This window comes from Xiphophorus couchianus, chromosome 9, assembly GCF_001444195.1.
Source record: "Xiphophorus couchianus chromosome 9, X_couchianus-1.0, whole genome shotgun sequence".
In the NCBI taxonomy this organism is placed as follows: Eukaryota; Metazoa; Chordata; class Actinopteri; order Cyprinodontiformes; family Poeciliidae; genus Xiphophorus; species Xiphophorus couchianus.
In genome coordinates, this window is record NC_040236.1 from 31,629,784 (window position 1) to 31,656,533 (window position 26,750).

General features: G+C 34.2%; 1 protein-coding gene across 2 annotated transcripts in view; it reads left to right on the top strand.

The window, feature by feature from the left end:
- LOC114151586 (contactin-associated protein-like 4) overlaps positions 1 to 26,750 on the top strand; it is an 87,507-nt gene that overhangs the window by 49,220 nt on the left and 11,537 nt on the right. For both annotated transcript variants that reach the window (XM_028028893.1, XM_028028894.1), the window contains 8 exons: positions 5,378 to 5,484; positions 8,993 to 9,112; positions 9,202 to 9,402; positions 11,546 to 11,708; positions 14,546 to 14,673; positions 15,352 to 15,522; positions 21,412 to 21,630; positions 25,569 to 25,808. In XM_028028893.1, the coding sequence (XP_027884694.1) occupies positions 5,378 to 5,484; positions 8,993 to 9,112; positions 9,202 to 9,402; positions 11,546 to 11,708; positions 14,546 to 14,673; positions 15,352 to 15,522; positions 21,412 to 21,630; positions 25,569 to 25,808 (1,349 nt within the window). The remainder of the gene's footprint in view (positions 1 to 5,377; positions 5,485 to 8,992; positions 9,113 to 9,201; positions 9,403 to 11,545; positions 11,709 to 14,545; positions 14,674 to 15,351; positions 15,523 to 21,411; positions 21,631 to 25,568; positions 25,809 to 26,750) is intronic.

Here is a 26,750-nt window from a genome sequence, read left to right on the forward strand (position 1 = left end):
AGTGTAACTAGAATTTTTCATCAATATTAAGGAATTGGTCACGTAAATCTATGGAGCTAAATTGGTGCCATAAAGGCTTTTCAAAACAAAACATTTTGAAACTGAAAAATTTTGAAACTCACAATTATTTTTAATTTGTCTTATTTCAAGTACTCTAAAATATTTACACTAAAAACTAGACCAAATTTTTTGGTAAGATTTTGTCTTTTTGCAGTGCACCAATACAATTCCCAATCGCTGGAGGTTAATCAGCTTAAAGTATGTGCTGCTAAATTCGGGAATTAGTAGAAAAATTAACAGTTTCATTCCTCTTTTGGGTAGCAATTGAATTTAAAAACTATAACTCTGTTCCCCTCCATTTGACTTGGAAACAATTTAATGATGTGGAAACAATAAGATGAAGCTAATTTGCTTTTTCCTCACATTTACACAACTAGAAAAGTCCTTAAGCATCACTTTAGTGTTTGATACATTGAAAAGGGGTTTCAGACAAACATGTTTTTGGCATACAGAACAAAGCAGGAGTGTTTTTGGTTTTCTGAGTTGCTATGGCAACCAACACAGCTTGAGAGTTTTTGAATGGTTGTCTTAAAGCTTTATGGATAAAAATGTCAAAAAAGCTGGAAATTCAGATCTTACTGATTCTCTCGGACCTTTCAAGAGAAATTGTCCTTTGAGCAACTTCAGCTTTTTTCTAGTTTTTTTGTATTTCTACAGGGATTCACTGTCAGGTCTCTGATTCAGACGATAATACGGCAGCACAACATGCAGATTATTAGAACCTGCATGTTCTGACACTGAATACTTATGACCTGAGGTGCATGTAGAGCTGAAACCGATATTTACTTTATTTAAAGACATGTGGCGTCTTTTTCTGGTGTTCTGACATGAAGTCGAACTGAACTTTTCCTTTAGTTCATTTAATTACCAGAATTATTGCTCCGTTTTTAGTTTCTTCACATTCAGAAGTTTACAAACCTTTCCATAGTATTTTGATAGAGTCGCCATTATAGGTAACCTTCTACTAATTTATATTAATGCTGGAATTTTGGAGAACAAAGGAATTTTTTTCCGTTTTGGTCTTTATTTTTAAAACTCTTTAAAAATTATAACGAAAAATTATTATGTATAAAAACTCCCACCAAAGTGGACACTGGAAAATTAGATTTTTGGTCCTACGTTAAAATAAAGCGCCAACATACCACAGTTTTGCTCTGACGTCATTCCTAATCAACATTGCATGTTATTAACTTTATATTCTAATATAGTATTTAATATAGTTCAACGTAAATGTTCGTCCAAACAAATGGACTTCCTGGCGCCATGTATGATTCCCAACAGGAAGCTGTCTGATTGGCTGACAGAGACTTTAGTTTTGGGCTACACTGCCCCCTATAGGTTTGGCATGTTTAAAGCAATGCTCAGGGGTGTATCTACAATGGGGTATTAGCGCCATTGTAGATATAAAAAAAGAGGAGTTAATGTTCTCCAAAAAATTCAGAAACTTTGAGATTAATATTTGAAAATAATTTAGAAAATATTTCAAAAGTCAAAAATCTTTCACCTCCATGCATTGATTGATTGTAAGCATTTGTTTCGTGCATGAATGTGTGACATTGTAATGTAGAGCTGTGTATTATCTACGTATCTTATTTCCTGTTGTAATCTGAGCTAGTGGTAGCATATCTTTATTGAATAAGAAGGGTCCCAGGATTGAACCTTGGGGTACTCCACATGTGATTACTCTCTACGCCGATGAAAAGTTTACTATTGACACAGAAAACGTCCCTGTTCTCTGTTATAGTGTGTTTGACGTGAAATAAATCAACAGATCTGCCTCCATTTAACTGGAAAGTAATAAAAAAACTTATCAGAATATTACAAATCAGTAAAATCTGTGGGTTTGTTTAAAGGCGTAGCAATGTTAGTGTATGTAAACCTCTAAAATTGGAGCAAATAATTAAAGGTTCTCAAATTCTTCAGGCATTCTGGACATAGAAATAGTTTTCTAAAATCTAATTTACATAAAACAGAAATAGTTTCACTGTTAGGAAGTAAGAAAAATGTAGTTTTAACTCAACACATACAACTTTGTCCAGAGCAAAGTGTGTTCTGGGAGTCTTTTGGTCAGTCAGCTGCACTTTTAATGCCCTGCATGTTGAGCTGAACCACTTTGTGAATAAAAGAGAGACGAGACGGCGAATCCCTGAACAGGAGCAGCAGAAACTCAAACAGAAAAGCATGTCTTCCCTCCTGCCCTGGATTCTCAGTTCAGCTGGCTGCCGTAGCTTAAAGTCTTCCCAGAATGCACCAGTGACAGTGAGCATGTCGGGAAAGCTGCTGCGCTGTTTCAGCCGGAGGCGATGATAGAAACTGAGAAGACTGGAGACCTGGAAGTTCAGTAATCCAGGAGAGATTAGAGAGTCAAACCTGAGCAGAAAGTTTTTATTTTCTAACACTGCAGCATGATGGAGGCGCGTGCAAAACGTTAATCACCCTAAAGGCAGGACACACTGATGGAAATTAGTTTCTAATCTTCTGAATTTTGCATAAATCTAGATCAGTGTTTCTCAGACCTCTTCACGCTGAGGAACACTTAACCCATTTGACAAATAATTTGAAATTGACCTTGTATTTATCTTAATATTTACAACCTGATATGAAAAGACCAGATAAGGCAATAATTATTCTGTTCATATGAATATTCCTTGTTTTCTTTCCATCTGTATCTTCAGTTTTTTTTGTTTTTTTTTTAGTTATTCAGTCTGAAGCCACTTATCTGTTATTATTTTTAAACACAATTATTTGGTAAACAAACTGTACGCGTTGCCCTTTGAGGTCACATTACCAAGGAATATGCGAGTCAAGCCGCTGCGCCTATGGCCTCCGCACCACCAGGGTCCTCCAAGAGCACTAAGCGCGCATGAGAGAGAGAGAGAGAGACGTAAGAAAAACAATAGGTGGTGATTACCTCGATTGTTTTAATTTGCGAATAATTGATTTATTGCTTATTGCAACAGACTTACTAGTCACCGTAACTTCATTTTAAAATTTATTTCTATTTATTGATGCTTTTATTTATCAAACTGTGGAAAAATTGTGAATCTTTCAATCCTGACAATAAGGACAGTTTTGGGGGCTTTAAACATAACTAATCGGAATTTACTGTGACAACAACAAATGAAAATCTGATCACGATGAATGATAAACGATATGATAAATGCCCACGCCTAATTTCCAGCATCTGCCATAATAGTTGGTAGAATAACCAATTACTAAAATAAATATTATTTGTCAGTTTTTTAAGCTTCTAGCAGTAATGTTGGCCATGTTGTCTAATGCACTGCTACTGCTAATTAAATGTCAGCCAAAAAACAACTCATATTTTAATAGCTTTTTTTTAATAAAGGTGTATATAGTATTACCTTAAACTAAAGTAAAAAGAATTGCTGAGGAAAAATGAAACACACATCTCTGATTTGTTTTAAATCGCAATGACCTGAAGTAAGAAAAAAAAATCTGAACTTTGATCCTTTAAAAAAAGACTTCAAGTAAAAATCCGAGTCACATGATGGACGTTGTTTCTGTTTTGTGATTCATTTTTCAAACTCTCTGCAAGGTCGCAGCTAAAACATGCCAAGTCTGCAGAAAAAAGATGAATTACAGACTTTGTTCTTTTCTCTCACAAACACAAAAAAGTCTGTTTTTCCAAAACATTTTATTTTAATTTTTTTGCTAACTGCAATGTGTGTTTTTGATGACATTACTATGTTTTTCACCTCAGAGGTCACTTTTATCAGATTCTAAAAAGAAAATAAAAGGTAGAAGGTATTTGAAAAAAATAATTATGTATTTTTATAAAAAGCTCGATAAATTTGACATGTAAGAAAAAATAAAAAATTGGTCATTCTGATCAGAGATCAAGGTCATAAAACTGCAGTGCAGGAAAACGTGCCAGCACTATTTTTGCTCTGTTCCACTTAAAAGTCCCGGTTTCCTCCTGAACGTCAGAACCTTTTTCCATTCAGTCCCACTTATTCCCTTCCACATGTTCTGCTTTTCTTTTCCACCACTTTAGACCCTTTGCTCTTTTACATTTGGTTGGATAAATTTAAAACCAATTATTTACGTTTGTTTCAAAAAAGCAAAACAAACAAAAACAGAAACATTTTTCCTTAGCTGCGTTTCTGTTACAAGTGTGAGCAAGACTTTGTTGGTATTCTGATGATGTCAAAAAACAATTTTGCAATTGCAGTGTTTCAATTTAATAAGAAAAACATTTAAAATCACACATTAACTTTGTTTACGCAATAAGTGATTGTGAATGTGAAATGGCATAAAAATACATAAGAAATAAAAGTTTAAATGTATGTCATAGACTCCTTATGCAAATTAGGTCATTAGCATGAAGCTAAAGCGTGATTAATTGCAACAGCCCACCTTAATAAACTTAAATATTACCTTGCACCTGACTCACGTAATTAGATGTAATGGCAGCAGCTCACAAACGGCTCTGCAGGGAATGAAGTCAGCAGTGCCAGTCGCATGCTGAGCTCAGATTCTGAAACAAAACATTAAACAAAGTTGAGAAGTTTGGAGTCTGGTGTTTGTGTCTCGCTACGCAGTGCCTCGCAAAAATATTCATTTTCCTCCAACTTTTAACATTTCTGTTATAAAACTTGTGAAAACCTTAATTTTGGGCTCTTTTCTGAATTAAGTTTAGGTTTTGTTCAGAGTTAAAAAATATGTTTTGATTAAAACCATCTGGTTGTAGCTTTAGCTGTTTGTTTTGTCTTATTGTCCTTCTGGAAGGTGAAACTCCTTTCCTTTCTCAGGTCTTTTCAACCTTTTAAATGCATTCTGGGTAAATGCAACCAAAACAAACGTGCTAAGCTAGCGCTAGCGGGGAACATAACTTGTCGTCTTTTGCTAAAGGCAAAAGAAAAATCCTCCAACCACTAAAATCTGACATTTTTGTGGTTAACTACATTTTTGTTTACGTTTCGTAAAGAAGAAAGTTGCACTCAGTGTCGTCATCAGAGGTTTTTGTGTCGTTTCTTTCAGTAGTTCTTGTTGCAGCGCCCCCACAGGTGGGGAGGGGAACAGAATTTCTAAGGGTTTGGTTTGTTTGACACTGCAGTGAGAAAGAGAACCACAGCAGCTGAAAATGTAACAAATGTTGCAACTTTGGTCCCCATTCAATCAGAATCCACTTATAATGGCATTTTTGGTTGTTGTAGACAGAATGAAATTTAAAGGAGAACATTTTGGCAAAAAACTCAGAAATTTTTAGGTTAATCTCAGAAATTTTCCAGAAAAAACTTGGAAATTTCTAAGTTTGAAGATTCAAACCGAGTCTCTGTTTTCTGCCCTGCAGGTGCTTGCCGAGTCACTGCGAACACGGAGGAAGATGCTCTCAGTCCTGGAGTAACTTCCACTGCAACTGCTCCGACAGCGGCTACCGAGGAGCCACCTGCCACAGCTGTAAGCGTCGAGGCAGGAAGAGAAACGGCGAAAAATGCAGATTAAAATTAAGATTCAGATTTATTTGTGTCCCAAATTGATGCCTCAGCAAGTATAAAAACTAAAAGACAAAGTATCAAAGTTAAAAAACAAAAACAATAAAACATACCAAAAAATACATCAAATATTAATCAATACATAATGTGAAGAGTACAGCAGTGTATATCATTGTCGACCGACAGATTAACACGGGATTACTGATCTGTGTGTAGCTGAGATACTTTAATCTGTAAAAAAGGAAATCAGTCTTATGCTAATACTGAGGTTCTTCTGCATTCATATAAAAAAATATTCAAAATAAAACGCGTACAATGGCGTTTTGGAGGAAATTTCTGTCACAAAAATCAGAAATTCTGAGATTGAAATCAGAAATTCTTTAGAAAAACCTTGTGAATTTCTGAGTTTTAAAAGTCAAAATTTTTCTCAAAGAAACTCAGATTTTGAGAATGATCTCAAAATCTTTGTAGACTCCAAAAAAAATTTAAACTTTTCATTATTAAAAAGACAGACATTTCCAAGTTTTGTTTAGAGATATTCTGAAATTAATCTCAAAATTTTGATTCTGAGTTTTTCTCTCACACATTTTTGACTTCTGGAGCTCAGAAATGTTCTTGTTTTTTCTAGACAATTTCTGAAATGTCAAAATTTCAGATTTTTCTTACAGGTTTTCAACTTTTCAGATTCAGAAATTTCCAAATGTCTACATTTTTCTGTAGTTCAATCAAAAATTCTCTAGAAAAAAACTTGGATATTTCTCAGTTTTAAAGACCAACGTTTATGAGATTATTATTATTATTCTCTAAATTTCTGAGTTTCTCGCAACAATTCTTTCTTCCAAAAGTTGAAAATTTGCTAGAAAAAAAACTCAGAAATTTTGAGATTAATCTCAGAAGATTTCTAGAATATCCTTGGAAACAGCTGAGCTTGAAAATCTGCCATTTGCTAGAAAATACCCAAAAGTGTTTAGATTAATTTCTGAAATTTTCTATAAAAAAAAAAAAACCCTGGATGTTTCTTAGTTTTTTTTTTTTTTTTACTTTTTCAACATAAGCATTTTTGTTCTTGTTTTGTTTTGGGAAAATCATTTAGTCATTAAAATTTTTATAATTGTATTTTATTTATAACTTAGGATTATTTTATTATGTTTTTTATTTGTGTTTATTTTTTTAATATATAATTTTTTTTACATGAAAAGTGAAAATTATTGAATTAACATTTAAGAGAGTGGTCATATTTTAGCTCTTTTTCTACTTTATTCGAAGCGTAGTTTAAAAATAAATACTTTAAGATGTATCTTCTTTTCAAACCTAAACTTAAAATTTTCTTTTATGTAAAGAAAGAAAATGAATTCTTCCAATCTGCATCTTCCTCTACATTTGTCTAAACACTCATGACGAATGCTGATGTATAAATATTAGTTCTTATATTTCAAACCATATGAACAGAGAGACTGTTATTATCCCAGCCATGTTTTTATTGAGATTACTTTAATTAGACAGTTTGTCCCTCAACAGTCAATTTTCCTGTGCATTTCTTCTTATGCCATTTTTTAAAACCTGTAATTATCTCCGTTCATTCGGGAATCGACCAAACAAAGTGGTGAAACTTTATTATGCTTTGTAAATTACAATCTGGTTTAATTTAAACTTTTTAAAGATTTCTTCTTGTTATATTCACCTGCAGATATCCTACTGTAAATAATTAGTACAAATCGATTTATTGAGTTTCTGTACTGCTTTACTCTACAGAATAGTTAAATAATTTTGTTTTAAATATATGTTTTATTTACAAATGCATTTGTAAACCTACCGATAGTGATGCATTACCTGCAGGTCTTTGGAGACTTTTAGATAAGTTTGCTCTAAATTTTGTACTTTGCTTCTTAGCAAAAATAGCATCATCCCTGGTGATACATAATGCAGGAATGAAATGTCACCTTTCCACGGGGGGATAGCGGAGAAGAGAACAAAGGGACGGCATCCTGCTGGAGATGAAAGCCACAATTTTCTCCCACTTCTGTCTTCAAAGCGCTCCGAAAAGCTCCGTGTCAATTCCCAGCTCCTAAATGCTGCTTCTTTTTTCATAATATTTTTAAGTACCAAAGACTTTCAAGTGCTAAGAATATCTTTAAATACTTTTTTTTCCCCCATTGAAAGAACAAAACCGATCATATTTATTTAATATTTTTATCTACAGGATTGTAGTTTTGACGGTGTTGAAGTCGCAGACGGATCAAAGTACAGTGGGCTAAATGTTCCTTCTGTATCTGCGAAGCTTTGAAACAGAAAAACAAATGTGTAGAATAGAGCAGAAATATTATTTATTGTCCATTTTTCAGAGAAATTCAGGTGTAACAGCAGCAAAGTGACCAGGCAGGGTTACACAAAGTTACAAACAAAACTCAAAACACTCAATAAGAAACTGTAAATGTAAAGGTAAAATTACAACATGAGAAAAAAATACTGGATGGTAATTTTTTTACATTTAAATTATAACTGAAAAATGCACTAAATATACACATGTAGGCACAGAAAGGGCATTGTACTGATTTTTCAGGAAGTTGCAGGAGGAAAAATTCACATTTAGAGTCAGATAGCAAGACTTAGGGAAAAAAGTTTAATTTTCTTCAATAAAAGACTTTTAGGAGTATTTTTTACTGCACTGCAAAAACAAAATCGTATCATGTATTATTGGTTTAGTTTCTAGTGCAAATATCTTAGTACTCTTGAAATGAGACAAAACTAACTCACAAATAACTTTTCAGCAGGATAAGCTTGTTTTAAGAAAATAATTTATTTATATTGAGGAAAAATTACTCATTCCATTGGAAACTAATTTTACTTATAACAAAACATGCATCCAGTGTTATAAATGAAATAATCTGCCAGTGGAACTGAAACTATTTCATCAATATTAAGAATTTATTGACTTAAAACAACCTTTTATATTTGCTGAAAAACTACTTCTAAGTCAGTTTTATCTTATTTTAAATACATTGAGATATTTGTACTATAAACTAGACCGAAAATACTAAGATTTTCTGTTTTTGCAGTGTGCTTTTACTTGTGCAAACTTTCATTAACTTCAGTGGATGAAGAACAAACTTGTTTTAACTAAATTTTGTTACTTTTATGAATTTTATACCGAAAGAAAGTGATTTGAAGTAATTTTACTTCTCTAAATTATAGACAGCTGTTATAAAATTAACTTTGTTTGCAATTTTGACTTTAATCTCAGAATTTTGAGAGGGGAAACAAAGTCAGAATTTGGGGAAGAAAGTAATAATTCTGAGAAAAAAAATCATAATTCTAAGAAAAAGTAAAAAATTTTGGGCAAAAAAGTTAGAATTTGGAGAAAAAAAGTCAAAATTGGGGTATATAAAAAAAGATTAGAATATTAAGAAAAGTGAGAATTTCTTTTCAGTGTTCCTTATCCCTTTCTGTAATGTTATGTTATATTTTCTCTGTAGCAAAATACGAACAGTCGTGTGAGGTCTACAAACACAAAGGCGACCCATCGGGTCACTTTCACATCGACGTGGACGGCAGCGGGCCAATCAAACCCCAGCTCGTTTACTGCAACATGACAGGTAAAAAAAACATAATTAAAAATGTAGATTTCTTTTCATTTCACACAAACATTTAATAAGCTGCGTTATTGTTGTTTTGTGTCCTCCAGAGGACCAGACGTGGATTATAATCCAGCATAATAACACAGAGCTGACTCCAGTCCAGGCCTCTGCTGACACTAACCAACACTTCGTCAGCTTCCTGTATCCGTCTGAAGAGAAGCAGCTTTCCGCCATCATCAGCCAATCAGAGCACTGCGAGCAGGAGCTTTCCTATCACTGCAGGAAGTCCCGCCTCTCCAACAGCCTGGGTAAGATCTGGAAAAGTAAAACATAAAAAGATGTCTGGAGGCAACGTCTTTGCAAAGTAAGCTTTTCTATATCTGAAACCAGGACAGAGTGGAGGGAACTGCTGATTTAGTCCGTTAAGTTACTATTTAAAACATTAATTAAATTTCACTTCCTTATTATCTCCGCCGCTTTACAGCACCTAATTGTTTTGGAAATCATCAGATTTTATTCTTTTATTAAACGAGGATTTAAATACACAGCTGAAGGCTGTTGGAAGGAATTAAAGAGCACAGAGTCTGATGAACTTCTTCTCAAAATGCTTCTTATCAACTTGAAGGGGAGAAAACGGCACTTATTTCCTGTCGGGGTTCAAATGCACTGCAAAAACACAAAATCCTACACAATATGGTTAGACCAGTTTATAATGCAGATATCTACGGCAGAATGTTAGGGCCTCTATTCAAGAAACAAAAAATTAAAAGGGAGTAAATTTTCACCAAAACCTCCATTTCAGAATAATCTCAGAAACTTTCTGTAAAAAAACTGAAATTTCTGAGTCTGAAAAGCCGAAAAATTGCTAGAAGAAACTCAGAAATTTAGAGAATAATCTCTGGAACATTTTCTGGAAAAAACTTGAACATTTCTGAGTTTGAAAAGTCAAAAGATTGTGAGAAAAAAATGAAATTTAAAGAATAATCTTTTGAAACTCAGAACATTGTTTAAAGTAATTTAATTTCTTTTTTCAAACTCAGAATTTTTTTCTAGAAAGTTTCTCAGATTAATCTTAAAATTTTAGTTGGTTTTTTTAGCAGATTTTTAGCTTTTCATGTTTAGAAATCTCCAAGGTTTCTCAAAAAAATTCCTGAGAATTTTGGCAAAAATTTACTCCTTTTTTGCTTTTTATTTTTTTAGCCTTTATATCTTAGCAGACCGGAAATAAGATAAAATCTTACAAGTAACATTTTAACCAGACATGGGCGTTTGATTTAAGGCAATAAATTTTGTATATTAATTAAAACTTAGTTCCATTGGCAGATATTTTCACCTAAAACTTGGGAAAGTGTTTTTTTATAAGTGAAAACTCAAAATTTGTAACAATACTCAAGAATTATCAACTTAAAACAAGTGCCTTTATCTTTCTAAAAAGTTACCTATAAATTAATCTTATCTGATTTCATATGTACTAAGATATTTACACTAGAAATACTTTTTGTTTTTGAAGTGCAGGCAATCCAATAATGCCAGAAATCTTAAAGACTTGCATGTGTTGGCAGACAAGACAAGCAGAAGCTGCTTTGGGTAAATATTTTATGTATATTGGAGAGATTAATTTGCTAAATCTGTTAAGTAGGGGAGAATTAAAAAAACATGAATTAATGAAAATTGTATGTCACTGATTGACTCTTTTCACACAGCAGTGGCACTACATTGATGCCAAGAAAATGTCCTTGTAAATCTCTTTGTTTCTTTTTAGTTGTTCAAAAAGCATTGCATCAGAGGGTGTGTGTGTGTGTGTGTGTGTGTGTGTGTGTGTGTTGGGAGAAGCTGAGTTTTTACTGTGACTTAACTCATTTCTTGCTAACAGATGTTTTCTGAGCTCATTTGCCTTAATTTCCAACTCTGTGAACTTAAAAACAGAATCTGTTAATCCGTTAGGTGAATAAAGTTGCATCATTTCTACCTTCCAAAGGAATTTATATAAAATGTTTATTAGTCTTCTCTGTTTAACATTCTACAATGTTTTATGACAGTCTAGAAGTTGAAACAATGCATTGTAGTCACTACTTTAAATCAAAAGCGCAGTTTAATTCTTACTTCATACAGGGGAGCTATATGGAGTTACATTGGGGCCATAAAGTTTGTTCAAAAGAAAAAAAATAACCTGGAAAGAATAAATTTGAAACTGTAAAATTATTTTGTAACTGAAAAAAGAAGTTTTCACATATTTTTTTCTGTTTCAAACATTGGGCTTTTGCCTCTTCCTATAAAAAATTTACTCCTATCACAATTTTTTTTATAATTTTTTTTTTTTAATTAAATCACAATTTTTTAAATTAATATCTTTTATCTGTATTTAAAAATGTTAAACTATTAAATAAATGTAAATTATTCCATTATTTTTCTGCATGTGAACCAGTGATGTCTGCTTTGTTTTTGTTTTAGATGGGACTCCTTTCAGCTGGTGGGTCGGCGGCCCGGCTTCGGGTCAGATCCAGAACTTTTGGGGCAGAGCTTTGCCCGGCAGCCAGCAGTGCGCATGTGGTCTGCAGGACAACTGCCTCGACTCGAGCTTCCACTGCAACTGTGATGCTGACTATGACCTATGGTACGCCGAATTATTCTGCAGCTGCATTTCTATTGATCATAAGACATTTTGGAATTAAATTCACTTAGTAGAAACATGCCAATTAAAAAATTATATTCTGACTTTTTGATAAAATATTTTTGTGCTGGGAGGATGTGGTTTTTTTGGTAATCAAAATTGGTTTATGTTTCCAAAACTGCTATGAAAATACTTTTTTGCTTCACGTGAATCACATAATCAAAACCCAGATGTTACTACTGGCAGAAACAACGAAGAAGACGACAGGAAGTGGAAGTGGCTTTTTGAATACTTATCTCGTGAACTAACGTATTCACATGTGATTTTAGTTGCGTTTCTTATTTAATGGAAACATCATAATCGCAAAATTGTGTGGGTTTTTTGGCATTAGCGGAATATTGACAAAGTTTTGTACACGTAGGAAATGCAGCTCCTTAAAAGATGTGTTTAGACCTTTAAGATTTTCTCTTGAAGGTTTTTTTTTTAAGTTAAAACCAGTGGTGGGTACTGCTAACTACAGAGTCAGCTAACTCCAAGGCACTAATTATTAACATTTGTTCTAATAATGGTAAAGCATTACAGTAGCTGCATTTCCATTACAAATGTGCGCCAATGTGGAAAAAAACTAATTTTGCTTTTGCAGTGATTCCATTGAATAAGAAACTCAATTAAAATCACACATGAATAAGTTTCTTCAAGCGATAAATTATTAAAAACATGACATATCATCATCCCCCAACTACTTCCTGTCATCTTCTTTGTGGTTTCCTCAAGTGGTAACAGCCAGTTGTAGATCATGTGACTCGTGATGTAAAAAAAAAAAAGTGTTTCCGTTGCAGTTTTTGAAATAAACCAATTTTGACACAACCGAGAAAACAACTTTTTATCAAAAAACTTGACATTTTTCAAGGTTATTTAGTTTCCATTAAGACAAATTTATTTTCAAAATGTAAAATTTCACACTTATATGGTCAACACATAGCAGAAGCTAATCACCAGACTGCAACCGCTCAAGAATTAATTGAACTTTGACATTAAAATCTAAATGTTATAAACTACATTTAGACATTGCATTTATGTTTATATATTGTTCTCTTTAGTTTGTGTTTTATATTATCAGTTTCTTGTTTTAAATAAAGTTATAGGGGGAAAAAGAGACGAATGAACAGCTTTCATGTCCTTCAAAATAAAAGCATGAATATAAATGTCTATTTGAACAGAAGAAATATTAATCAAAACTTACTCAACTTACAAAACAGACAAATAATTACCACATTAGAATTTAACCGTTATATATGTATTTAGTAGAAATGAAGTGTGCTAAAGTTAGCTAAATTGCTAAACAGAAGAAATGGCTCCATTATTCGCGCCTCAGCAGATTAGTGGAAGTTTGCCCACTACTGGATGAAACCATTTCAGTAACTTCATTGTTTAATCTTAATGTTCTGCCCAAACAGAAACAGTTTTGATAATAAAAGTGTTTCCTGAAATTTTTAAACTCATAAATTACTTTCTGATTTGAGGATTCTTCTATTCCAGGAACAATAATCTCATCCCAGATTATCTCCTGTTGTTAAATTCTGCTTCACTTTGTTGCTGCCAGTATCTTATCAGATCAAATCCCACATTATTTCATTCTTGTGTTTTGCAGCAACAGAACAGTTGGCTTGGATGTGCAAATGAATCACTAAGCTAACACTGTCCATCATAAGACGTTGTGTCAACTGAAATTCTTTTTTTTTCTCAGTCAGCACATCCTCAACTAACCCTGTGAGAACAAATGACTAGTCGAAGCAGAGTTTTTGCTTTCCATACATAATTTCTTCCACTTTTTTAGTTTAGTTTGACTTTCTGCGGGCAAACTTTTACCTTTTCTTATTACACTGCAAAAACACAAAGTTTGTTACCAAATATATTTGTTTTAGTTTCCAGTGCAGATATTGAAATAAGACAAAACTAACTCACAAGTGACTTTTCAAGAAGACGTATGAGCTTGTTTTAAGTGAATAATTTTTCAATATTTATTTAAAAAACATTCTAGTTTCATTGGCAGATTTTTTCACTTATAACAAAAGATTTTTCCCCTGTTATAAGTGAAATAATCTCCCAATAGAGCCAGTACTTTTTATCAATATTAAGGAATTATTGGCATAAAACGTGCTACTCTATATATCATGTAAGTTAGTTTTGTCTTATTTCAACTGTACTAAGATATTTGCACTAAAATAGACCAAAAATACTTAGTAAGTGTTTGTGTTTTTGCAGTGTACTACTTTTTCTTCAACATTCAGCAATTATTTACTAAAACAAACTCCTATATTTTGCTGAAAAGTTGTCAGTTAATTTGATCTTGTTTCAAGTGTGCTGAGATATTTTCACTCAAAATTAGACAAAAACTACTTGGTAAAATGTTCTGTTTTTGCAGTGTAGAACCTTTTGAATATTGAATATTGCACAGACACAGCAATGGCTTCCTTATTCAATAATTATAGTGGTTAACTGTACAAAAAACAGCAGGAAAAAGGAGGAAAACAGAAAACTCTTAAATGCTGAGGACATTTTTGTTGAGTTGGCCCAACTGGTTAAAGTTTTCTTTCTTCAACTTGTACTTAGTGTACTTATTTTCCTCCTTTGCAGTTCAATAGTGAAATAATATTACTTTTTCATCAATATTAAGAAATTATTTACTTAAAACAAGCTCCTATGTGTTACTTGTAAGTTTTGTCTTAATTCAAGTGTAGATATTTGCACTAAAACTAGACTAAAATTACTTGTTAAGTCTTTCTGTTTTTGCAGTGTACTTCTGATTGCTGCTCTCTGTTTCTCTTCTTCCTTGTCAGGACTGAGGACTCTGACCTTCTCACCCATAAGGAGAGCCTCCCAGTCCGGTCGCTGGTGCTGGGAGACGTTCACCGTCCGGGTTCAGAGGCTGCCTACAGGGTGGGGGCTCTCCGTTGCCATGGAGACAGTAAGTCCAGGGGCGTGGCCTCAGAGCTGGCTGGGGCGCGGGCAGAGGCGGGACCCAAACATTATACTTAGTAACTACTTCAACATATTTTAACTCAAGTAAAAGTGTTTTTCTATCTTTTCTCTCTTTTTATCTTTTTTTTGTTTGGATTTCTATCTTTCTCCTAATTTTCCTTTCTCTTTTCTTCTTTCCCTCTTTTTTATGTGTTTTTTTTCATTTTCTCTTCTTTCTTTTTTCCATGTTCCATTTTTTTTTTCCACTGCAGCAAATTAAACTTGCTAATTAGCAGACAGCCCGCTAAAATATGGCTCCCTTATGCTACATAATAATAACTATCAATAGAAAATGTAAAATAAATTAAACTAGGTGATATATTTTACTTGTGATGAATGCTTATAATTTCTCCATTAAGTTTAATGAGTTAGTAAAATAATGCCTAAAGATAAATCAACATAAATGGGATAGCATAGCTGCTGTTGTGCCTTTTTTCCTCACCTAATTAGCCGAACAGTTGGTTCATTTGTTTACTACATGGTTTCCATTACACAGCCCTCATAATGAGTTTTCTCTTTAATGAGCTTTATTCCAATGTGATATATGCGACACTCGTGTAAAAAAAAAAGAAAGTTGTGCCTCAGTTTTTCTAGATGGAAACAGAAAACTGTTTGTTTCTTGCAGAAAACTTCTGGAATGCTGCGTTTTTTGACAAGGAGACGTCGTACCTTCACTTCCCCACCTTTCATGGAGAGCTGAACGCAGACATCTCCTATCTGTTTAAGACGACATCTTCCTCTGGGCTTTTCCTTGAAAACCTCGGCATCAAGGACTTCATTCGAATAGAGCTCAGGTGTAAGTGACATCTCAATGTTTTTGCTGTCTTGTTCTGCAAAAGGGTTTGTGTTGTTTTCCATCTGACCACAGTCTGCAGCTCTGATCGTTATTCTGGAGCGCATCCCTTGAGAGGATTCGCAATCAGGTGTTTTAATATCGAACTGCAGAGGAGGAAAGGTCTTCTCTGCTTGCTTACTTTCTTCTGAGTTAAAGTTCAACGCACAAGTTGAAGAAAGAAAACTTGAGCCATTCGGGTTGACTCAACAAAATGTCCTCAGTTACATAAGTATTTACTGCTTTCTTCCTTTTTTCTGCTTTTTTTCTAGAGTTAACAATGAAAATTTATAGAATAATGCAGACAGTGCTGTCAGTGCAATATTCAGTATTCAAAAGGCTCTGCACTGCAAAAACACAAAATCTTACCAAATATTTTTGGTTTAGTTTGTAGTTCAAATATCTTAGTACACTTGAAATAAGGCAAAACCAACTTTTTACTAAAATATATGATCTTCTTGCCAGTGGAACTAGGAATTTTCATAAATAAAAAGGAATTGTTGACGTCAAACTATGGAGCTAAATTGAGGCCATAAACGTTGTTCAGAAGAAAAAACACTGAGAATTTATTTTGAAACTAAAAAAAAAAAAAAGAATTGAAAGTGAACAAAGATTTGAAAACGGGAAAAAAAAAAATTCAAAACTACTTTTGCAATTCAAGATTTTTTCTTTTGGCCTTGATTTAGCTCCATATAATACAAGTGCCTATTTCTTGCCGAAAAGTTATTTGTAAATTAGTTTTTTCTTTTTTCAAATGTACTAAGATATTTGCACTATAAACCTTTTTGCATTTTTGCAGTGTAAACAGCAGAGAATAGATTTTTTCACTTCAAACAAGACAAAAGTAAAGAGTAAAATCGTTTGCCAGATGGACAAATTATTGACATAAAACTTTGTAACTAAATAGCAACCATAAGGTTTGTTCAAAAGAAAAGATAAATGAAACTGAAAAATAAAGTTCAAAACTGAAAAAATGGTCAAATCTACTTTTCAGATTCAAGTGGGTTTTTTCAGTGTCTGTTTTTTTTTCCTTTTGAACAAATGTTATGGTCCCAATTTAGCTCCATATAAGACAAGTTCCTGTATCTTGCTGAAAAATTACTTGTAAGTTGTCTGAGAGTGTAGAAACTGGACCAAAAATATTTGGTAATATTTTCTATTTTTGCAGTGTAGATGCAGCAGTTTTGGTTCTGTATGTACACATTGAAAAACAGTCATACATTTCTGATATCTTGTGATTTGAATATTGTGGACTCTAAAATGCCACAACTTGGAGTTCACAAATACAGAACATCCTCCCAAACTATCAAAAAAATATTTGTCCTGTTTTAAGCTTTTTTATTGGAGCATTTAGGGAAAAGAAGCAGCTGATGATGTCATGCCTGAGGCCTCCGTGTCACATTTCAATTGATTTAGCTGAAACCGAAGATCCCTAATTGCAAAAGATAAAACTGAAGAGCTCTGACTCCGGGGGATAGTTAGCTTTTTGCTGACAAAACATGCTATAAATGCAGAAACTCCCTCCCATGAAGCGTTTAGCTGCACACTTCCCCTTCTCAATAAACCATTGGATATTTAAAGTGTGCATAGCAGATTTTGCTGCATTTGTGGTTTTGTCTTTCGTTTTCTTGCCGTTCTGCTCCGCATTCTTGACTCATTTTGGGGGTTTTGTTGGCCCCAGGATAAACTCATGGTGGAATTTTTCTGCAGAGCTCGTAGATGATGTATTGGATCGTAAAAGACGCAGGAGTCCCCACAGTCGGGGACCCATTCTGTAATTTCATACCAATCCCAGGAAAAAAACAAACAAAAACAAAAAAACTTTCACACATAATCAAAACCAATGTAGCTTAACAAAACATTCCTGTTGGAAAAGGAGCAGGAAGAAGTGAACACTTTAATTTAATCCTACTCCTTTTCTCAATTCAATGAAATATATTGCTTACTGACTCAATAATTATCAGAAATTTGTAATTAAAACTATGTTATGGTATTCATATGAATATACGGAGCTCCAGAACCGACAAATAGATTGTATTACATATAATTTCTATATTATAATACAGATATTATATGTAATATAATAGGTATTATGTTACATATAAAACATATTACATATAATATGTATTATATGTAACACATGTAATTCCTCCCACGATTACATGTGTATTACATATGTAATACACATTTGTTTTATATTATTAACAAAATAATTTTTTTTCTTGGGAAATAAATAATTATTTATCATTATTTTACCAAAAACACCACCTGATTTGGATATGGGCCTAAACAAAAAATGAGTGTTTCACCTCATACTGGATGCATTAAGTTGTATATAAACTTCTTCATGTGTTGATCTTAAATCTTGGAAATTCACTCGGCGTGTGAGCAAAAGTGCAGCTGGCTTGCAGAAATAGACAGATTGAGTCGAACGCTGCTGCTGCTCCATGAAGAAGACTCATTGTTAACTCAGAGCACGCAGGTTTTCGTTGCACTGCGTTGTTATCGTGACAGCTGGAGTTAAGATGTCTCTGAATCATTATTACTCATAACATGACTGGAGCCAGACAGCTGTTTACAAATGAAGTTATGATTCCTTGAGAGTGCTTGCTTGTGCGTGTTTTCATTCTTATCTCAGTCCTACAGCAACATATGGTTTCTCAACTAGAACAAGAGAGTGGCAGTTTTTTAACTCTCGGCTTTTGTTTCCCCAAGTGATGGGAGTATAAGATAGGTCTATGGTCTATACAAAACATGTTCATTACAGTTTTCTCCACAAAGTCATTCTTACATATTGAGATTTTAGTTTTATCATTTCTGCTAGTTTTGAGATTCTTTCAGAATAAGATGTTTTAGGGAGTCTGTCACTTTAAATCCAAATAAACTGCTGCTGGTTACATCTTTCACATTTGAAAATGGCTGCATAACAAGTTTATTTAACATGACTTTTTGTCAAATTTCTTTATTATAATCATCAAGCAAATGTCCGTCAATTATATTGATCAGCGTTCAATTTGCATTAATCAAAGGCAACTGTAAAAAAGTTATAATGTGACTTTATTCTCATATTATTTCAACTTTATTTTCATAATATTATGAGACCAAAGTCAAAATAATGTCAGAATAAAATAATATTTCAACTTTATTCTCATTATTTTGACTTTATTACGACTATTCTCATATTATTACGACTTTTTTCTTGTATAATTTTGATTTTATTCACATATGTCTTTATTCTTGCAATATTATGATTTTATTCTTGTAATATTTTGATTTTATTATTTATTTGCAGTTTTCTGGAGGTTTGTTCCAGATTTATGGTGAATAGAAGCTGAATGCTATTTCTCCATGTCTGGTTCTGGTTCTGTGGAAGCAGAGCAAACCAGAACAGACTGTGATAAAACTAGCAGACCAAATGTGCTGGAGCTCTGCTTGGGTTGCTAGGCGACAGGCAGAGTTCCGCTGGGGTTGCTAGGTAATGGGCTGAGCGGCTCTGGGGTTACTAGGTGAAGGGTCACAGTGGCTACTGATTGGTGATGTTACATTTGGAAGGTTTTTGAAATAATTCATGATTCCAGACACCAAAAAACATGAATTTATTGCCAAAATACGGCAGCATGTTTTTTTTTTTTTTTAAAGCAGTAAAAACCCAAACCGAATTACAAAAATGTGCAAAATGTGAATTTTGCAACATATGAGTGAAAAAAATAAGTGAAGTAATGATCAGTATTAAAAGTCTGGGATCCACAACAGAAATAGTTCTTCATGCAGAGAAGGACGGATCCGAAATGCTCCAGGAGTCCTGGCCTGTCGCCTGGGTTGAGGAGGCAAAATTAGTGAATGTGGGACTTTAACTGCAATGCAGAGAGCAGACGGATAAAACAGCATCAACAAATCAATCCATCCGCCTTCACCGGCTGTGAGAACAGTACTTATGTGATACTTCATGAATAAACATGAAGAGAAAAACAGTTTTCATCCATGAAAAATGGAGGTAAATCAAAAGCTTTCTACTTTGTGTTTTAAGTGCATATGGCTTTTCCATCCCATCTAAAAATATATATGTTTTTTTATGTTTGTTTCTCTAGGACATATTTAATGAAAATCACAATCATAAATGTAGTTTTATATAAGGAAATCCTGCACTTAGGCAAGAGAATCGGTTTTTGTTTTGGATAATGATAAAAAGTCAGCATTAAATTTGTTTATTAGTCTCATATGTTTGTATATTTTGAATGTATTATGGAGTCTTAGGGCCATACTAAGAGAAAAGAAAATTACAAGAATAAAGTAATAATATTAGGAGAATAAAATCATTTAAGTTAATAAATTATTCAATTATTATTGTAATTAGTAAATATGAGAAAGATATTATTATGAGAATATAGTAAAAAAGAAAGAATGAAGTCATTATTTAAATGACTAAATAAGTTATTATTTAAATTATTATTTAATGTCTATATTTTTAGAATAAAGTCAGTATTATGAGAATAAAGTAAACAAAATTATGAGAATAAAGTCATAATACTATAACTTTATTCTTGTGTTAAATTTTTTACTTCCTTTGCATGGCTCTAGTACTCCGTCATAGGAATGCAATTTAACAAGGTTTTTTAACTACGTTAAAATGTGGAAAGCATTTTAGTCTTTCTATATGATTAAATTAAAGTGACTTTACGTTTCAGTGTTAAACTAAATCTGTTCGTTTTGGCAAGTTCCTTCAGACGTCTGTTGTGAAGCAGCGAAATATAAATAAACTGGATTTATTTAAATTAGAACTGGCTGATGCACAGATCCTCATCCACACAGAAACATGTTGGTAGCAGCGTCTCTTTGCTTCCTGCCCACAGATCTGAGTCCAGCTGTCCGTCTGTACTGTCAGCAGACGGGCAGTTCGCCATGTCATGATGGAGGAACACAACCAACCAAAACGTTTATTAAAAATGGTGCAATCTGGAGCCAGATTAGAGAAAACCGTCCTTAAAATTCACTAAGAAGTTAAACTAGTGCAAAGAAATATGATAATAAATGTTTAAAAAGCAAAATGTGCTGCTTAATAAAACTTGATTATTACAAGAAGAAAGAATATTATTACAGTGTTACAAGAATAAAGTCATAAAATTAAGAGAATAAAGTTGTACAAAAATAAAGTTGAAATATTACGAGTTATAATATTCTGGCTTTATCCTCATAATTCTACACTTTTATTATTATGTCAATGTTTTTCTCATAAATATTATAATAGTTTGACTATACTCATTGTTTTGGATTTATTCTGTTTATTCAAGTTTATTCTCTTAATATTATGACTTTATTCTTCAAATATTATGACTATTTTCATATTATTATGACTTCATTGTCATACGAGTTTATTCTCATAATATTATGACTTTGTTTTTCTAATTTTATTACTTTTTTACTCATAATTTAATTGTATTTTATATTATTTTCTCCGTTGTATGTTTGTATGATGGAGACATTCACAGTATTTCTACTTCACGCACATCATGCTCTCATTTTACAGCTTTGAGTCCAAGAAGAACAAAAACTATTTTCAAATTATTGTGAAGCTTCTTTTTAGAGTAAATTATTACATTTCATTCACTGAGCTGTTTGAACATTTACTTGTTTTTCTCAGCATCAAACTGTGAGAGAAATTGTTTTGCACAAATGAAATTAACCAACTTTCACAGTGTCTTTATTTTTTATGAAAAAAGGATTTTACTTATTTTTGTGTCTGTTTACTTCATTACAATTTGAGGAAAATATATACAGCTAATTTCTTACTCGTCAAAAGGCATAATAATTATAAGCATAAATGTTTATTTTATGGTTTTGTTTCCTCTTCATCAGCTTCCACAGAGGTCGTCTTCTCTTTGGATGTGGGGAACGGACCTCTGGAGGTCAAAGTGCGCTCCGACCTCCCGCTAAATGACAACCGGTGGCACAGTGTGAGAGCTGAGCGAAACGTGAAGGAGGCGTCGCTGCGTGTCGACGACCTGCCTGCTGCCGTACGAGAAGCTCCAGCTGATGGGTTTATTCATCTGCAGCTCAACAGCCAGCTATTTATAGGTGAGAAGCAAAGGTGGGAGTTTTTCCGTATGACTTGACAACAGAACGAACCGTGATGCTCACTTTAGGTGGAGATGAGCTTTCAGCAGAACATTGCACTTTAACAAGGTGAACAGAAGTTTAAATAAACAGTTTCTCATCAAATCTGAGCAGATCACATTATAAGCAAAATGATGATTTTGAGATTTTTTATCATCTTGGAAGGTTTCTGCAAACTATGAGCGTCTGAAAAGACAGTTTTTTTATTTAAGGATGACCTATTAAGGTTAAAATAGGTCTATGGGGAATACAAAACATATTTATTATATTTGTTTTGCACAAAATTATTCTTAGATAATGATATTTTAGTCTGCTCAGTCTACTGATTATTTTGTTGTAGGCCGCCTGGTCACTTGAAATCCAAGTGGTGGGTGGTGGCACCTCTTAGGTCCATGCTTGTAAAATTCAAATGTACAAACATGGACCTAAGAGGAGAAGCGAGCAGCACAGACATTGGTGTGTGAGTTTACACACATGTGAGCGTAAACTCAATGTTTACGCTCACATGTGAAAATTCCTGCATTTACACAACCTTACTTTTGTGAAAAGCAGAAGCAAGTGGTTTCTGGATGGTAAGTCAACAACTAAACACTTGTCTTTTCCAGCAGCCATTGTACAGTGCATACAGCAGTAAAACCAGCTGCTCAAATGTGCTGCAACTCTGCTTGGTGGCTGGGCTTGTCTGGAGTTGCTAAAATGACGTTACATTTTGAATGTTTTTTGAAACAGCTTATTTTCTAGATACCACGAAACATTAACTTTTTAACTTATTGCCAAAAAGAAATGTTGGGTGTTTTTTTAAGTGTTTGGTCTGTTTTTAGAAGCAGTAGAAACCCAAATGAAAGCACAAAAGCTGTGGAAAAAGGGAATTTTGGACGTTTTTGTACTCTTTACAAGTATGTCACAGGTTCTGTCTTGAACCTTTATTTTAATAAATGATGATGATTTAATTTTCCCTTGAATCATCAACAAAGTGCTTTTAGGAAACTGACTGTCTGTTGAGGTTTTCCTCAATAATTTAACAGAAGAAAGAAATCCGTCCTTGGTTTTAGGGATTTATCTCTGCAAATATTATGAACATTTACACACATGAATGTTGAATGAAATAAAAGCAACGCTGAATATTGATGAAGCTGGAAAGATGCAGAACTGACTGGCTGACAGGATTAATCTCATAATCCTCTGACAGCAACCATGAAGAAGAGACTCTCATCAGAATCCACTGCTCTGATCGCCGACTACCGGCATGTTGATGGGACGTTTGAATGGAAGTGGGAATGTGGGGATTATGAGATCCACAGCTTTCTGAGCCGTCGATTGTGCTGTCGACAAAGATCTTACTCAAGGTGGATTTGAGGAATCTCAGTTCTATTCCTGTAGAATTGTTGTTTTATCCGTGTGTGAAAAGAAAACTCACTAAACAGCAAAAGTATTTCATGCTTTGATAAATGGCTTAGTGCACTGGTGTAAAGATTACAGTGGGTGTTTGTTGGGCAAGTTGTTTATTTTCCTTTAAATTATGTCCCACTTGTAAAGAAAATACATTTTTGAGTTTAGCAGTATAGTTGGGTGAAAAACCCAAAAATCGTGTCCACCTGTCCCAAACATCTTTTGGAGGAAGCAACGCAACGATGTCGGGTGGATTCTCACCAAAGCAGAGAAATACTGAGATGAGATTCTGCAACCTGTGGAAATTACACAACTCTAAGAGACCAAACGGCTTCCTTCAAGGCGTGAATGTTCGACCGCAAACAGCGGGATTTATACGGGAGAGGATTAGGGACACGAACAAAAAATTATTTTTTATTTAATCTCAGAATTCTGGCTTTAATCTTCAGGGATCAAAATTCTGAATTCTGAGAAACAAAAGTCAGAGTGCAGAGAAAATAAGAAATTTTTTAATTATTCTCAGAAATTTTGGGGGGAAAAGTTGAAATTTCTGAGTTTCAAAAGTCAAAAATTTTCCAGGTAAGCAGGAGAAAGTTTAAACTTTAAGTGAAATATGAATCGACCAATTGCCAGCCTGGTTTGGCAGTGTTGTGTTTTTCTTCTTCATTTCCAGCTATTCTGCTTTAAAAGTTGTTTTTGTCTAAAGTTTAGAGCCCATATGCTAGTCGATGGTAAATTGTTTCTCTATCTGTTCAAGTCAGAACAGGCCCTTCAACCGGTTTCAACCGGTTTATGCTCTAACAAAGTGTGGTAGGAAAGTAAAACAGCTTAAATGGCTGAAATTGTTGCTGTCATGCAGGATTTTGGGTCTGACTCACAGCATTTCTGTCTTCCAGGCAGCTTCAGTCCTTTTCCCTCATTTAGTCGTCATTTATTTGCATCCCTTAGGAAATGTCTTTTCTCCAATACACACTGTTATTTCTTCCTAATCTTTACAGCAAAACCTGAAGTAGATTCACTAGATTTAGATCTTCCAATATTTATTTTTTAAAGTAATGGTGCCGGAAAGTTTGAACTGAGCATATCGAGCTTTTTCAAATTCAAACCGGAAGCCAACTCCAGTCTGTGATGCATAGATTAGGGTGGGCAGGTTGGACCTGGAGGAAAAATGTCATTTTGCCAAGTCTCTGCGTTTGGTTGCTTCGTTGAATGTTAATTGTCATGAGGAAGGAGAGTCAGTTTTCCTTTCGCTCGTCAGAGTACAGGCTTATTATCACAATAACGCTACCCAGCGTGTGTTGTTTTACAATTGTGTGGCATATTGTAGTACAGAAAAAGGCAATGATTTGTAAACATATTAGCATGAAAGGAGGAGAACTAAGGGGGCCTATTATGCAAAAAATTCTATTTAGTAGATTTTTGAACTTTTATTCGGGTCTTAACTTCTAAAAACAAACCCAGATGTTTTTTGGAAAAAAAGTTCATGATTTTTGGCGTCTGGAAAATTATCAGTTTTAAAAACCTCCATAATGTAGCGCCCTGTGAAGCCCAGCCCGTTACCTAGCAACCCCTGATATTCCACCCGTTACCTAGCAACCCAAACTCAGTTCCATCACGTTTGGTCAGCTGGTTTTATCGCCGTATGGACTGTACAATGGCTGCTGGAAAAGACAAGTGTTTTGTCATTAAGTTACCACACAGGAACAACTTGCTGCCTTATAATTTATATTTATTTCACAGAAACAATGTACAACATTTAATTAACCTTTTAACCAAGAGGTGCATGGTACCAGGTTATACCAAAAAAAAGCTAATTTCCACCTGCAGGTTTTGGTGATCAAGTTTGATTTAACAGATTACGACTTGGTGAAAAACCAGTTTGGTAATTAATTACATAAATAAAGCATCACTACAGCTAAGCAAACCAATCAAACTTCAAACTAACTGGTACAAATCTCTAACTAGAATAACACTTTATAACTAAAACATGCTATAATGTCATTTGGCAAACTATTTAATTGCGACAGTTTTATTAAAGGCAGTTCTACATTTCGGGATGCTGCATTCACCTCTGAAGGTCGCCTTTATGGCTTTAGCCATGTTATCTCAAAGAGAAACGTTTTCTTAGACGTGGAACAGCGATATCATGAAGAATTTTACAAACTAAAACTGTAAGGTTTGGGTAAAATGTCAGATTTTCAAAGTTTAAAAAAGATCATAATCATTCTTTGTGCAGGAGGCTCTACTTCTGCTTTTCAAAGATCTATATGTGTATAATATCTCATCTGTTTGCAAACATGCACACCAAAATCTGCATTTTTTTGTGCCAAAACATCCAATCACCATGTTTTGTAGCTCATTGACCTATAATAACCTGTTCAAGGAAGCAAGTTTAAAATAGACTGAGTGAGAGTACAAATCAGGTTTTGGCTTTCTTCATTCAAATTTAACAAGGAACAAGAAAAAAAGAGCCAGTGTACCTGCAGCACTGTTCTTTTTTTTCTTGGCAGGAGGCACCGCGTCACGGCAGAAAGGCTTTCTGGGCTGCATCCGCTCCCTGCAGCTGAACGGCGTAACACTGGATCTGGAGGAGAGGGCAAGGATCACACCTGGCGTCCGACCCGGCTGCCCCGGGCACTGCAGCAGCTACGCAGCGCTCTGCCAGAACCAGGGCCGGTGTGTGGAAAGGGCCAGCGGGTTCTCCTGTGACTGCAGCCACTCTGCCTACACTGGAGCCTTCTGTCACAAAGGTACAGACACACTGACAACTCTGCCAGGAAATTCATAAGAAAAAAACCCCTGAAGGCTTTGAAAAACCCAATTCTCAATGTAGAAAGTTTTTACACGTTTGTAGATTTATATCCACTAGATCAGTGGTTCTCAAATGGGGGTACGCGTACCCCTGGGGGTACGTGGAGGTACTGCAGGGGGTACGTGGAGGTACTGCAGGGGGTACGTGAAGCTTTTCAAAATATCTTTAAAAAATCAGTAGGCTCCTCATAATAAGTCTTGGGAAAAATTATTTTGTAAAAAGTTCGATAAAATATAAATGTGTGTTCATGCACTGAATTTTATATTCAGTATTTAGTTTCAATATCCTTTAAAATAAAACGGACCCCCCCACCAAGTTAGTTTGACCCACGAACCCAGGGCACTCGTCAACGACCTGTCGTTATCATGATTACACTGTAACTATGGAGACGTGGCTAAAGCATAGCTGTACTTTCAGCAGTACAGCAAAGTGAAAAAGAAGGCAAAACCAGAGCCGACGAAGTACAGAACGTACATGGAAAAGTATGTTTTAATGGGATTTACGTCCACAATCTCTGTACCTCTTTTTTATTCCAAAAATGTTTTGCCCGTGTCAGGGGGTACTTGAGTAAAAATATATTTTTAAGGGGGTACATCACTGAAAAAAGTTTGAGAACCACTGCACTAGATATTCCTATATGAAGATTGGCAGGATGTTAATTGACAGATCACAAACTGCAGCAAAAGAAAGAAAGCCTTGGGGAAACATGGTCTAATATCTTCAAGAAATTAAAAGAAAATCTCCACTGAGAGTTTAAAATGGGGTTGTTGGAGTTTCTAATCTCTACAGCTGCTTTGACAATTTAATTCTCTTGGATATATGAGATCATTTATAATTTCAGCATGTAGTTCAACATCTCCTGCTGGCACAAATTACCACA